General features: G+C 41.9%; 1 protein-coding gene across 2 annotated transcripts in view; it reads right to left on the bottom strand.

Moving 5' to 3' along the window:
• Positions 1–8,792, bottom strand: part of LOC115131939 (guanine nucleotide-binding protein G(s) subunit alpha) — a 34,944-nt gene extending 26,152 nt beyond the window's left edge. The window contains exons 1-4 of one of the 2 annotated variants that reach the window (XM_029664048.2): positions 7,455–8,792; positions 5,638–5,710; positions 2,821–2,875; positions 2,496–2,615 (exon numbers count right to left, since the gene is read on the bottom strand). In XM_029664048.2, coding sequence (XP_029519908.1) covers positions 2,496–2,615; positions 2,821–2,875; positions 5,638–5,710; positions 7,455–7,593 — 387 coding nt within the window. In that variant the 5' untranslated portion in view covers positions 7,594–8,792. The remainder of the gene's footprint in view (positions 1–2,495; positions 2,616–2,820; positions 2,876–5,637; positions 5,711–7,454) is intronic. The other variant, XM_029664049.2, reaches the window with a different exon arrangement.
• Positions 8,793–15,391: the final 6,599 nt, after the last annotated feature.

Raw genomic sequence — 15,391 nt, 5'->3', positions numbered from 1 at the left:
GTGTGCTAGGCCCAGAAGACAGACAAAGCAATCTTCAATGACTGTCTACGGTGCAATGGTAGGGATGCAACCACTCAACTGTAACCGATCACTTTGCATCAGCCGAAGACTCTTACGTGGACCTAAATTAACACGTAGCAACAGCAAAATATATGCAAAGCAGTAACCAATCGGTTGTTTTCATTTCGATGAGTGACAACATGTTGTCGTCTGTCCTAGGGTTCTGGATAAGTCGAAAACATAGGCCATTGAATTGCATTTCTAATGGATTTCTCGATGCTTTGGGAAACTTAGTTACACGTTGATCACAGGAACCTTGTAAATGTTTTTTTTGATTGAATAGTGTGCGCCACCGAACACTGCAAGCCGGTAAAACTCACCGTGGCGCACACTATTCAATCAAAAAAACATTTACAAGGTTCCTGTGATCAACGTGTAACTAAGTTTCCCAAAGCATCGAGAAATCCATTAGAAATGCAATTCAATGGCCTATGTTTTCGACTTATGCAGAACCCTGCTACCTGCTTAACTGTTACAGAGTCCTTATGTCCCTTCCGGCGAAGTCCTACCAGAAAGCACTCGGTTTGTTCAGGTGTGGGGCCCAGTGGGACTCTGACACGTGGGTCCCAGAGAGATATTTAGGGGCGTTAAAAGGCAATCAGTGTCAGTGGTACTCAGAGACCTCCAGGCCTTCCCTCAGGGCAGTCCATTAGTTAACAGGCATCCCATAGAGGCCCTAACTGCTAATTACTACTGTACTGTACCACTTCCCAGAGCTACCAGTACCATGAGGCTGGCACCTGCAACAGGGACTGCTGGATAGGCCTTCCTAAGGGAACATGAACAGCATGTACAGTGCCTTTAGAATGTATTCACACCCCTAGACCCCCCCCCCACCCTGCCATTTTGTTGTGTTACAGCCAGAATTTTAAAATGGTTTACTAGCCTCCACACAATATTCCATAATGTCAAAGTGGAGTCAAGCTTTTCGAAATGTTTACACAAATCTAATTATCTGTACGGTAACCTCAGTCGAGCAGTGAATTTCAAACACAGATTCAACCACAAAGACAGGGAGGTTTTCCAATGCCTCACAAAGACAATCGCCTATTGGTAGATGGGTAAAAAATTAAAAAGCAGACATTGTATATCCCTTTAAGCATGAAGTCACTAATTGCACTTTGGATGGTGTATCAATACACCCAGTCACTACAAAGATAGTCGTCCTTCCTAACAATGTTGCCGGAGAGGAAGGAAACTGCTCAGGGATTTCACCATGAGGCCAATGGTGACTTTAAAACAGTTACAATAGTGGCTGTGTTTGGAAAAAACTGAGGATGGATCAAGAACATTGTTACTCCACAATACTAAACTAATTGACAGAGTGAAAAGAAGGAAGCCTGTACAGAATAAAAATATTCCAAAACATGCATCCTGTTTGCAACAAGGCACTAAAGTAATACTGCTAAACATGTGGCAAAGCAATTCACTTTAAGACCTGAACAGAGTTATGTTTGGGGCAAATCCAATTCATTACAGAGTACCACTCTCCCAATTTTCAAGCATAGTGGTGGCCGCATCATGTTATGGGTGTGCTTGTAATCATTAAGGATTCTGGACTTTTTCAGGATAAAAAAAAGAAACGGAATTGAGTCAAGCACAGGCAAAAACCTAGTTCAGTCTGCTTTCCACCAGACACTGGGAGATTAATTTACATGTCAGCAGGACAGTAACCTAAAACACAATGTCAAATCTACACTGGAGTTGCTTACCGAGAAGACAGTGAACGTTCCTGAGTGGCCGAGTTACAGTTTTTAAATATACTTGAAGATCTTTGGCAAGACGGGCTGCAGGGTAGCCTAGTGGATAGAGCGTTGGACTAGTAACCGGAAGGTTGCTGACAAGGTACAAATCTGTCGTTCTGCCCCTGAACAGGCAGTTAACCCACTGTTCCTAGGCCGTCATTGAAAATAAGAATTTGTTCTTAACTGACTTGCCTAGTTTAATAAAGGTAGAATAAAATAAAAATACCTGACAATGGTTGTCTAGCAATGATCAAAATCAATTTGACAGAGCTTGAAGAATGTTTTAAATAATAAAACGGGCAAATGTTCCATAATCCAGGTGTGAGAAGCTGGTTGAGAGAATGCCAAGAGTGTGTAAAGCTGTCATCAAGGCAAAGGGTGGCTACTTTGAAGAATCTCAAATATATTTAACACTTTTTTTGGTTACTACATGATTCCATGTGTGTTATTTCATAGTTTTGATGCCTTGACTATTATTCTACAATGTAGAAAATATTAAAAACAAAGGAAAACCCTGGAAGGAGTAGGCGTGTCCAAACTTTTGACTGGTACCGTGTGTGCACATGCACGGTACACACAAGAAAATAATGTGCTTACTCACACAGGCGTGTATACACTGTACATTCATGAAAAGACCATGACAATCTATAATGTTCTGTGTGTGGGTGGTAGAAACATTGTCATACTCACAGATGTGAATTCATAGTCCTTCTGACTGACTAAATTGAGGACATATTCGATCCGGTATTGGTTGTGTGGACTGGCGAGCTGAACGGGAGGCGTCAGTGTACTCATAGCCGCTACTATGGTCTAAAGAGCGACACACACACACACACACACACGCACACGCACAATCAATACAGCAATACAGATTGAGGTGACAACACAGGATTGTCTTGGGGTATCTTATATTCAATAATCATTGATAAAATATTGATGATTCATGCTTAGCGGTTTAGATTGTATTTATTCTACCTACCCACAGTGATATGAAAGCTTCAAACCGAAAACTTACCTCAATAGCTTCTTTAATATTATTCTTGATGTCGTGAATCTTCTGCTTCTTCTCCCTGCGAAACCCCCCCCCCACAAACACATCAAAGCTCAATCTTCCATGTTGTAAATTACAATATAATTGGCCATACATTGTTGATACAGCAAAACCAAAAACTAAAATGTACGTGGATAATAGTCTATAGAGAAACATCTGGCACATGCACTACACCTCACGATCATCCCTTCTGAACCTGCCATCATTCATGACTGACACACACGTCTTCAACTATGCGAAACTCATACACCGAAAAACAGGTCACAGTCTCCCAGTGTCTACATTGCGCTCCAATGAAAATACTCTACCTGCTACGATAAATACAAATGATCCGATGTCAAACACGACCCCAATTGTAAGAGTGGTATCCGAGCTGCAACAGCGGCCCATTACTAGACTGCTTCAAATGTACGACTAAATTGTAAAACAACCGTTTCGCTGAGCAGCACCCATCACAGACTGTGCACTACCACTGATATTTAGTTTACATCAAAAAACACAAAACAGCAGTCAAGGAGTAAGAGAGGGAATGTAAAAGAGGTACACCGACAGATAGAGAGGGATAGAAAAGGGTATGAGAGAAGGGAGGGAAAAGTCGAGAGAATAGGCAACAGCCACACAGACATCCCCCTAACCCAATAAACAAGAGAGGGATAGATCGAGAAGGCCTTGTTTACATTTTCTACACGACGGTCATTCAAAATCACGTGCTATTACAAAGTAGCATGTGCTCGCTTATATGTGCGTGTGGAGAGAGAGAGAGAATAGGCAATAACTTGAAGTAGAAAGCATGCGTTTAGTGTATACATCCGTGTCCATCTTTGTCAAAGAAATGTACCAAAGAAGACAAAATAAAATAAATACATTTGGTGCAGTGTTTCACAAATGGATGAGCCATCAAGCTATTAGGGCCTAGAACCGTATCAATGAAAGTTACTGAATGCAAAAAAACGTCATCATCCAGGAATCCACCAAACACCTCCAGGAATTCCTTGCAGAGCATCTTTCCCCCAGGACTGACGAGGAAACGTTGCTCAAGAGGTCAGACACACCGCCCTGCCTTTTATCCATTGCAAAATACCATAGAAATACAACCCATACGTTTAAAGTTATATAGGGTACAGCTAACTTAACACAGACACATCCAACTAATCAAATTCTTGTTTGAAATGTCTAGGACAGGGGTGTCAAACCTATCGGTCTTCAACGAGGTCCAGAGGGCCGCACTGAAAATCGGTTAGAATTTCCTCGCCGTCAAAATGAATTGTTTTGGGAATTTTCGATACTCCTCGATTGTCTAGCTTTAGTTTCGGTGATTATTAGCAGCTGGACAGTCAAGAAACGGTAATGTAGGTCCATAATCATTTCTACACAGTTTCAATTTGGTTTTAGTCATTTAAAAGTATATTGATTATGCTTTATCATTATTCAAATGTTTTAGTCAAACTACCCCGGGCCGTATGATTGACACCCTGGATCTAGGATGTGACCAAGCGATGATCTGAGCGCACACACACAATGCTGGGTGCCTTAGGTGCTGATTTGCTCATTTAACCAAAGCCACTCACCACACCAGAGCCTGAACCGTCAAACCTAACCCCACGAACTGGGGACTAAAACCCAAACCAACGCACCGAGGCTGTGTCTAGACTTGACAGTTAATGACGTTTTTGTATTCTGATCATGGAGTTCTGATCATAGAATTCCGAACACGTCATGTGTCTTCACCTACATTTAAATGTGTCCACATTGTGCCTGGATTTAATTTTCCAGCGTTATATTCAAATGCCAGTATCCATTCTGCAATCGGTGGAAAAGGCTAAATTATAACACAACTACTTGATGGCAGTAGTTAACTACTGTAGCTAACATCTTTAGCTAACCAGCAAGACAGCTAGCAAAGCTCAAGGGACTGCAAAGGGGTTAGCGTAACTAATATTAGCTATTTGGCTAGCATTCATGAAGCCAGCAAACACATTCCTCACACACTAGGTGCCTCTCACTACCAAAACAAGTTTTCTTGACACTTGTGGGCGGAGTGCTGATGATGTCACCCATTGTTTGCACTTTTGGTAGCCTGATTGCATCCAGACTGAGGAGAAATATACACACAATGATAACGAGGCGGTCAGACGGATCTGAACCCCAAAAAATGTGACTTTGTCTTTTCAATGCGACCATCATATTCTGATTGGGCACTTACATGGGATTCTGAGGAGGCATAGAACCTCACCCATCTACACATTTAGGCCTAAACCCCCAACCAACCTACTCACCTGGGCTTAGACCTCTACCAACCAATGAACTAGGGTCTTATAGCACAAGTCACCAACCAGGGCTTGAACCCCCACAGAGTTTGTTCCAAAGGAAGTTTGACTTCTCGTCTCTCCATTCGCTTTTCATTTTTGGAAGTCCATGAAATCGGACTGATAATTCTTGAAGCGCAATCTAATATTTCCGTCAATACTTTAAAAATAGCATAAGGACGAGACACCTAGACAGTAAGTAAGTGGCTATTGAAGCACTAATCTTCAAACTGAGGGAACTGTAACTACCCTCCCATCACGTGCTCTTGCACAGGTGCATCTAGTGTGTGTATTATACAATTCAGGTATTGAAAGACCAATACATGAAAGATGCCCATGGGTCAAGTTGGTGTTTTAAATGTCTGTTTTCACTCTGGGTTCCTCCGTGATTCTCCCCCAATCCCTCTGGCCGTCTCAAACCCGGATCTTTATTCGCAGTTGAGGAGCGTCGCCTGGAGAAGAAAACGATACTTACTCTGCATTGAAGCCATTCACATGGAGGATTCGCATCTGCTTCACTATGGTGCTCTTTCCTGACTCACCAGCCCCTGTGTAGAGGTATAGAGTGAAAGAGCAAACAAGAGATAGAGAACGAGAGCGGTGGTTAGACACATTTCAGAGAGTACAGCGCAATGCCCGATCCCGACAGCCAACCGAGGATGGTCATTTGGAATGTGATGCATCAACAAAAAAATTGTTGTAAAGAGAGACATGTTAAAAGGAATAGTCGAGCATTTTAAATCTGTGAAATAAACATGATCAGAACAGTTCTAATTGAATCGGGTTATTATTCCACTTGACTGAGGTCTCACACAGCAGCAACAGAGGCCAGGAGTTAGAAAAAGTTGCCCTTTAACCTCTGGTCTAGGGTCAGATATAGTTGTATTCTCCAGTCGGTTAAGGTCGGGATTTAAGTTGGATAAACTGATGTGGTTCGGGTAAACTTCTACCTTTGAGCGTGATTCCACCCGTGTCTGAAGCAAACAACTTCAAATTAGTGGGATGTTTGGTGAATCCCCCCACACACAGTAGAAATGTCAATAAATGTGTGAAATATTAACCTGTTGAAATCTAATAATACAACAGTATTAACAGCTTCACTGATAACCAGGGGTGTACCGCTAACACAAAGTAAAAGGCGTAAAACCTCTATCAAGTCTGACAGATTATTTTAGATGGGCTTGTCTAGGTTTGTGAACTTTCCCCATGTGAGAATAACTAAGGGAATTCTTTATCACAGATCCTCTCTAACGCCTATGGGGCAGACCTGAGCTGTACTGGCTCTGATATTGTCTTTTAACACTGTCCTTTACCTGCACAGTCCCAGTGGTAGATGCATAACCATCTAGTCCAGTACAGCTCGGCTTGATCCTATAGTGTGAATCAAGCATAAAAAAAGGTGCCAAATATACTCTAAATTTCAAATAGATTTATGACTAATATGTTTTTCCCCCATAGCAGTGATATCAAATGGTAAGAACTGTATCATGACTGGTTAAGGGTCATATGTCTTATCTCCACTGTCTGACAAAACTCAAACTCACAAATGGGGGCCAACATCTGAAAACGGTACAACAACAAAAATGGTAATATCATAGAAAAGTGCAAAGGGCACAGTGCTATATAAAGCAGTATGTAGAAGTCAATGTTAAATGAGAGTTCTGTTCTGCTTACTTTAGTTACCACAACTTCCTCTCCAACGGAAATACTGGTATAGCGTTCAACACACTAGGTCTCAGGCACTTTCTCATCAAATATCCTTTCGAGAGGACATTTGGACTGTTTTCACATTACAGTACCATGAGTAGAGAAGTGTCAGCGGTAGAAATGCTCAAAGAGTGCGCTGCATTATTCCGCACATAGGCCCGCCTCGAAATACACAGGCCTACGGATTTGAAAGTGTACAAGCAGATAGTTGTTCTGAGAGCACACCCACAACCCACATGTAGAGGCTCAACACCCATGTTTCATATAGATTAGGCAGGAGCTGTTATAATCACACAGGCCTACGACATAATGTATCAAAATGTGAAGAAAATAAACTAAATGTTGCAATGAGTAGGCTTCAATTATTCGTTAGAGGATCAAGTCGAACTGCATCTTTTGATACACCGTGTCAGCTTGAAACATCATGCCAGCAACCATGTCACATTGAAAAAGTACAATTACTATGTTGTGTAGCAGGAAGGCCTACAGAGAAAACTAAATCCTATATCACATCAAATATTGGATTAGAAACAATGTCGCCAATGAGGCCTTGCCTGCAACACATCAGATTCCGTTCACATTTACCTAAAAGTAGTAGCCTGTGAGTTGCTCTATATAGCTGTTTGTCCTTCTGAAGCTGTTTCTCTATCTTTTTGTTGGCTTCTCTTTGTACCTTCTCCTCATTTCGCTGATCTTCAGTCTTACTGTTGCCCAAACAACCCATCTTCCCGCAAGAAAGTGGGTCCGGGGAGGGTGAAGAAGAAAAATAACTAACCTAGATCTCTCGGTTGACCGACGGAATTGAGACGAATATTAACGACATGTATACAGGCTGTGGTTTAATGTTACGTCGAACTAACGTCTGTTTTAAAACGTTGTCCTATTGCGTTTGTAAGTATGTGTGTATATAATGAGTCTTTTTCAACTGATATTACTGTCAAAGAGGGCAGGAGACTGTTGATGACGATACCCAGGCCGTCCTCTCAGTTTGGTCAATTCTATTAGGCTTTTTCCTTCTTCACGTACAGCTTTTATATGCCGATATAGATGACCATCCACAGGTTTAAAGGTTGATTGAGGGTTTTGCCTCGCTCACATTCAATTGAAGAGAGGATAAAAAGCCTATTTTCAGCTCACGAACCGCACGGGTCTCACGTCTCACTGTTGCCTGTGACAGAGACCGAAAATCGGTATAGCACAAAAACGCGACTGTAAAATTTGACCCGGATCTTTTTTGACACGGGTTAGAATAAACATCTCTTTGGGAAAAGGCGTATTTCCTGCGGCCTTTCTACGCGCAGAGACTGTAGACTGGAGGAAAAATATATATATATTTACACTTAACGAACTACATGTGTAATATGTCCCTTGCTTCCGTCTTCATTGAACTCATTTTTATATCCACAATATGATCCTCGATCTAAACGGTGAGTCCGGTTCAGTTTAGATCCCCAAAATAATTCAATTTTCGTGATTTTCCCCCGTTTCTGTGATGGCTGTTCCTTGCTGGTTTTTCTCAATCCAAAAGGCCCTTCGCTGTCTTTTCTTTTGTTGCCGAAATTTGTATCCCTCCTCACATCAGCAAGGCTCCTAATAGCGCTCAGATAGCCCCCAATAAATTATTAAATTGGTTCTGATTCTTCTAAACATGACGAAAACACGAAAATCCTTCGAATTATCCCGTTCCTTGCATGTATAGCCCGCTGTCAGTCTCAGTTTTATATTCCTTCTGAACTCGAATGGTAGAGTTTACATGTGCATATACATTCATAAATATGACGAGTGTTGCACTAACACATTCCACTATGAAGACAGTTCCCTCCTGGACTGGTCGTGGAAGATGATTAAACACGCGTATAAGCAATTCTTGAAGGTATAAATGTTCTCTTCGGGAACAGTATATGAGATAGATGGGGTGGGGCAAACGGCGCTCAGTGAACCCTGGGAAGGACCAGCGCTTCATCACATGACTCTACAGAACGTCAGCATGGCGAAATTCTGCAGAGAAAACGGCGCCCTCTTCAAAGAAAGAACATATTGCGACCCAAGACCCTTAACACGGGGCCACCGGAGTCACTCTTTTTATTTTTGAGATGTTTGGACGCGCAGTGGCACTAAATTAGGCGACCGCATTGATTATAAAACACATGTTTCCAGTTGTTAATCATTATTCCAAAGGGACCACGAAAGCATGTTTGTTTATGCTTCTAAAAACCTAGGACTATATGAGGTTGGTAGGCCTTGTCTTTTTTTGTTGCACTGAGTAGACAGGGGTGTTTTTTCAATTGCAGATTATAATCCTAATTTACTCTTTATTACTGGGCTGGAAATGAAATGGTATGCCCTGAAACCTGACAACTTCCTTGTCTTCATCTGTACACCCAGAGGTTACAGATAGGCTGACCAGATGGATGGAGTTCTGCCACTTCAGGATGGAACTATTGAATTAGTATTCTGAATTCCAATCCCAGGTTTATCCAAATCCCAACTGTATACTCCGATTGAGTATGGCGTAGGCTACATTTGGGATTGAACATGTGTCCAATTTTGGGGGTACATTCTTACCCGCATGACAAAGCCTTTCACTGACACCCCCTGGTCACATTCTAAAACTTGATCACGTCAGATCTCCAAATCTGAGTATGACTCATGCTTTCTATAATGAACTAATTTACTGGGCTGTATTTGGAGATGCAAATAGTCTCTTGGGTGTGTCACTGTCATTGTTTGGATTGCTTTATTCAATGTCTTCCTGGAATTCCATTTGGCCAGTTCTCTGTATATAGACTGTCATCCAATATTTCCCGGTCCATTATTCTCCGCATTGACTCAGAATCTCAGTATAAATAGTTCCGTCATCCCCAGTGGTGTTTGAAAGTTATTTGAATCAGAGATGCTCTAGTAGTATGTTCTTGGTGTGCTGGTGTTCCCATTCATCAACGTCTCATGACTTCTATGCCATGGTCACCTTGTGTTGTGATAATGTGTTGCTTTGAGGTCTGTGATGGCTTTAGCCTCTGTTGCTGTCACATCTTCTCAGCACTAGATGGCAGCAGTAACTTGGTTTTAAACAAGGTACTACCGTTCACATCCTTACTAGCTTTCACACGCTTTATTGTACAAATACAGTTTCAGTTTATGATAAAAGTCCATAAACACACCCTATTCTATCCTTACTCCAGTGATTCATGATGTAATGTGCAAATTCATTTGTCAGAGAGTGTATGGAAGACTTGACTAGATATCATGGATTGGGTTGAGAAAGACTGTTTATCGTTTAATATTGAACACTTGTTTACATTAAATTCACCGCATTTTGCATTATTTGTAAATTCATTTTATCCCTCAAAAGTGTATGCCTTGTAGGAGAGATTTGGGCTTACTTATTTCGTTGTTGCGTCTGTAGTTTTTGGGGGGTTTGAATGTTCCACTTAATTTGTACACTAGAGGGCACACTATGTTGGGTCATGGGTCACTGGACACATTAATAGGCACACAGTTAGTTAGCCAGATAGTAAAGATGCATAATTCATTTAGCATGTCCACTGCCAGTTCTGAACTCTTTTTAAATTCTTACATAAGAGCATGTGACAATATACTTTTTTTTTTTAGGGCGATTAGAGTGTTGGACCAGTAAGCGAAAGGTTACCAAGGTGAAACATTTGTCGATGCGCCCTTGAGCAGTGCACTTCATCCTAATATGCTCCAGGGGCACCATAATACTATGGCTGACACATTTCACTGCACCTATGTATGTGACAATCATTTTGTTTCATAATAAATCAATACAAATGTAACACCTTTGGAACTATGATATGCGCTACGGTAACTAGCATGGAACAATTGCTGTATTTTGCTACTAATAAATGGGTAAAAGACCCAACCAAAGATCTAGGTTTGTAAAGCGGTTTGTGCTTCACACGTTCATGAACATTTACAACCGCACCTGTGCTATAGTGGCGATCAGAAAGATTAGCCAATACATGCCTATTGATGCTAACATGAGCATGGGTGGATGGACTTCTCTGGTGGTGAGTGCATGATAAGCTCCAGAGTGGACACTCACTGAAAGGCCCTAAAAGCCCTAGTGAGATCTTATATGTACCCCCCATCCTCTAGGTATTGAGGTGGGCTCTGGCCTGTTCCCTCGGTTGGGCTTTGGGGTCAATTAGAGAAACTGTCATACTAACTGTGGTCCGTCAGCAGAACAGATGGGAGTCCCTTTCTGTAACATTTTACCGCACACATGAATAATGCTGTGCTATGCTCCATATGGATAACATGTAGGATTTATGAACAGGCATAAGTAGTCTATGTAAGTCGTGGTGTTCGTGAAATGATCCAGTTTTATGTCACGTGTTACATTCCCCAGCAAGAAACAAGAAATTGTCGCTCAAACTGAAGGGGGAACTAACAAAGAGCCATTCAAAACCAAAACAGGTGGGGTTCTAGGAGGGGTTCTGAAAAACACTCATGGGTGTGCACTGAACGTTGACTAGCAACAACAACTGGAACCTAAAAGATATACCCACCATGATTTCCCACTAAATTTGCCCAAGAGTTGCGAACAAAATCAAAACTCACATCAAACTTAGACAGGAAGCAAACCAAAAAGTGGAGCAAAAAACAAAAACAGGAAATATGGAATAAAGAAATCAAATAGGGAGAGCCAACTAAAGGTGTTAACCCTCCACATCTCCCCAGCTAACTGGAACACCGGGCCAGCGACTGTTAAATATCCCCTTCTGACTAACGAGATGACAAGCCAGCGGAGTAGATATTCAGGTCCCACTGCGCCGCAGAGAAGTCATTGATCCGGGCAAAAGGGCTCAATCTTTTGAAAAGGGAGTGTGATGCTAGTAGTAAGGGGAGCAGTGGCGACCCATCATTCAGGGCAGGTGGGGCAGGGCCCCTAGCTCAATGCTTTCTGTGCATTCTGTGGCGGTGGGGCAAACCAGCAGAAAATACGGAGCGTTGCGCTGTGATTGGCTCAGTGTTCTGTCACTCATGGGAACTTTACAAATACCTAGGTGTCTGGTTAGACTGTAAACTCTCCTTCCAGACTCACATCAAACATCTCCAATCCAAAGTTAAATCTAGAATTGGCTTGCTATTTCGCAACAAAGCATCCTTCACTCATGCTGCCAAACATACCCTCGTAAAACTGACCATCCTACCGATCCTCGACTTCAGCGATGTCATTTACAAAATAGCCTCCAATACCCTACTCAATAAATTGGATGCAGTCTATCACAGTGCCATCCATTTTGTCACCAAAGCCCCATATACTACCCACCACTGCGACCTGTACGCTCTTATTGGCTGGCCCTCACTTCATACTCGTCGCCAAACCCACTGGCTCCAGGTCATCTACAAGACCCTGCTAGGTAAAGTCCAACCTTATCTCAGCTCGCTGGTCACCATAGCAGCACCCACCTGTAGCACGCGCTCCAGAAGGTATATCTCTCTGGTCACCCCCAAAACCAATTCTTCCTTTGGCCGCCTCTCCTTCCAGTTCTCTGCTGCCAATGACTGGAACGAACTACAAAAATCTCTGAAACTGGAAACACTTATCTCCCTCACTAGCTTTAAGCACCAGCTGTCAGAGCAGCTCACATATTACTGCACCTGTATGTAACGGATGTGAAATGGCTAGCTAGTTAGCGGTGTTCGCGCTAAATAGCATTTCAATCGGTGACATCACTTGCTCTGAGACCTTGAAGTAGTAGTTCCCCTTGCTCTGCAAGGGCCGCGGCTTTTGTGGAGCGATGGGTAACGATGCTTCGAGGGGTGACTGTTGTTGACGTGTGCAGAGGGTCCCTGGTTCGCGCCCGGGTATGGGCGAGGGGACGGTCTAAAGTTATACTGTTACATGTACATAGTCCATCTATAATTTAGCCCAAACAACTACCTCTTCCCCTACGGTATTTATTTATTTATTTTGCTCCTTTGCACCCCATTATTTCTATTTCTACTTTGCACATTCTTCCACTGCAAATCTACCATTCCAGTGTTTTACTTGCTATATTGTATTTACTTTGCCACCATGACCTCCCTTATCTCACCTCATTTGCTCACATCGTATATAGACTTATTTTTCTACTGTATTATTGACTGTATGTTTGTTTTACATGTGTAACTCTGTTGTTGTATGTATCGAACTGCTTTGCTTTATCTTGGCCAGGTCGCAATTGTAAATGAGAACTTGTTCTCAACTTGTCTACCTGGTTAAATAAAGGTGGAAGAAAAGAGGAGACCTCGAAAATTCTAGCCCTTCGGGTATTACATTAGAAGTGCTCATGCAAGAAGGCTCAAGGTCATTGGCCACAGATAAAATGATGTCAAATCACGTTATACGTACAGTAGCTTGGATTGGACTGATCATGTCAACATCATACTTTCACAATCTTAGCTAGCACTCATCATCATGAATCAAGTTAACAATCTACTGGCAAATCCCTTTTAATCTTTGTCATATGAAGAGAAATAATGAAGAGAAATTATAGATAAAACGTATCTCATCGGCCATTGGACATATAAACATTACGCAACAAGTTGGAAATCGCAAATTCAATGAGTGGTTTGGAAGGAATCAGTGACAGTGGCAGTGTGGTCCCAAATCTGGGATTAAGGGGCTTTTTTCCATGTTTAAAATGACAAACATTCAACATTGGCCGTGCTGTCAATGAAGCATGATTTGTGTTGTCGCACTCAAAACAACTTAACTCGGAAATGCGAAATCTTGACTTCACTTCAGTGAGTTCAAGACAACTGGGAAGTCAGGAGTAAACAAGTTCTGACTGGGAAAATACGTTTTGAACGTTCATCCAACTTGGATTTGTTAATCTGGCCTCCAGTTGTGTTGAAAGCACCATAAATACAGAGAATTCCAGACTTTGATGACAAAGTTTGCCCATGAAGGACTGCGCCACATTCCTGTTTAAGTGAGCATAGCACAAGAAAGTGACTCCAAAAATGTATTGTATGCTGCTGCATAAATGATGTAATATGCCAGGGAGATATGTATACTGTAGCAAAGAAAGTAATACTACGTGTATGTTGTGTAGTAAGATGTTAGTAGCCCATGTGCCTCACTCTAATCATTTATTATAATTTACCCCTCTTAATGTCGCCTACTGTTCTGACTGTTCTACTGTAGCCTATAACCTGTTTTAGAGAAATGCAATCATTGAATACTGTAGGTGTAACGGGGTGAGTGACTGGTTGCTGGGAAGTCAGGCGCAGGAGAGCAGAGATGGGTGATAACAGGAGAACTTTATTGTACACCCTGGCCCAAAGGCACAGGCGAGGCAGCACAAAGCACAACCACAATAACATGAACTGGATTAAACAAAACAAACAAACCTAGGTTTGAAACAAACCTAGCGCAAGCCAGCCTGTAGCGTAACACCCTACACAAAGAACAATTCCACACACAGACATGGGGGAAACAGAGGGTAATATACATTTAGTCTGATGAGGGAATGTGAACCAGGTGTGCGAGAAAACAAGACAAAACAAATGGAAAATGATAGGTGGAGCGGCGATGGCTAGAAGACCAGTGACGTCAACTGCCGAATGCCGCCGGAACAAGGAGAGGGACAGACTTCGGCGGAAGTCGTGACAGTAGGAGTTTTCATTGTCTGCTTATATGTTCCCTTTATTTATCTTACGGTTCTGACTTGGTGTACAGGGAGAGCACTGTAAGAACTGCCCATGTTCTGAATTCTGTCGCTGTACATTTCAAAAGTACTAAACAGATAGTTATATTCACTAACCTTATGTCCGTCCTAGCTCGCTCATTAATGTCTTAATCGAAATTACGGATTGCCTCTTATCCGCTTGTCGTCCCCTTATGCCATAGTTTGTACATCTCAATTGTCATTAGAAACCATATTTGTTTAAGCAAGTCAGCCATATCAGCTATGTTTTTTTAAAGGCAGTAAATGAGGCTGAATGAACTGTTTCCCTGCCAGACAAGGCTCCGCTGATAGCCAGGTGTAGAAGTGGTAAGGTGTTGGGACCGCTGTTGGAACAGTTTTATGTAGGTTTGTGGGCACCGTTTATCACCGTTATAGTGCAATTAATGTATTGTTTAGTGTTGTGTAGTGTAGTGGATTTGCTGGCATGCATCCCACTTATTTTGTTTTTTTCCCAACCAAGATTTACATGCTAAAATCGCCACTGAAGGGGAGGCAATTCTATTGTCAGTAAAGGCAGAGGTGGGAGTATGGGATGTAGTCAGTGGTGGAAAAAGTAACCAATTGTCATACTTGAGTAAATATAAAGATACCTTAATAGAACATTTGAAAAGTCACCCAGTAAAATCCTACTTGAGTACAAGTCTACAAGTATTTGGTTTTAAATATAGGTAAGTATCACAAGTAAAAGTATAAATAATGTCAAATTCCTTATATTAAGCAAACCAGACGGCACCATTTTCTTGCTTTTTAAATGTACAGATAGCCAGAGGTATGCTCCAATACTCAGACATAATTTACAAACGAAGCATGTGTTTAGTG

This window comes from Oncorhynchus nerka, linkage group LG7 (genome assembly GCF_034236695.1).
Source record: "Oncorhynchus nerka isolate Pitt River linkage group LG7, Oner_Uvic_2.0, whole genome shotgun sequence".
In the NCBI taxonomy this organism is placed as follows: Eukaryota; Metazoa; Chordata; class Actinopteri; order Salmoniformes; family Salmonidae; genus Oncorhynchus; species Oncorhynchus nerka.
This window is presented reverse-complemented; position numbering and strand designations above follow the sequence as displayed.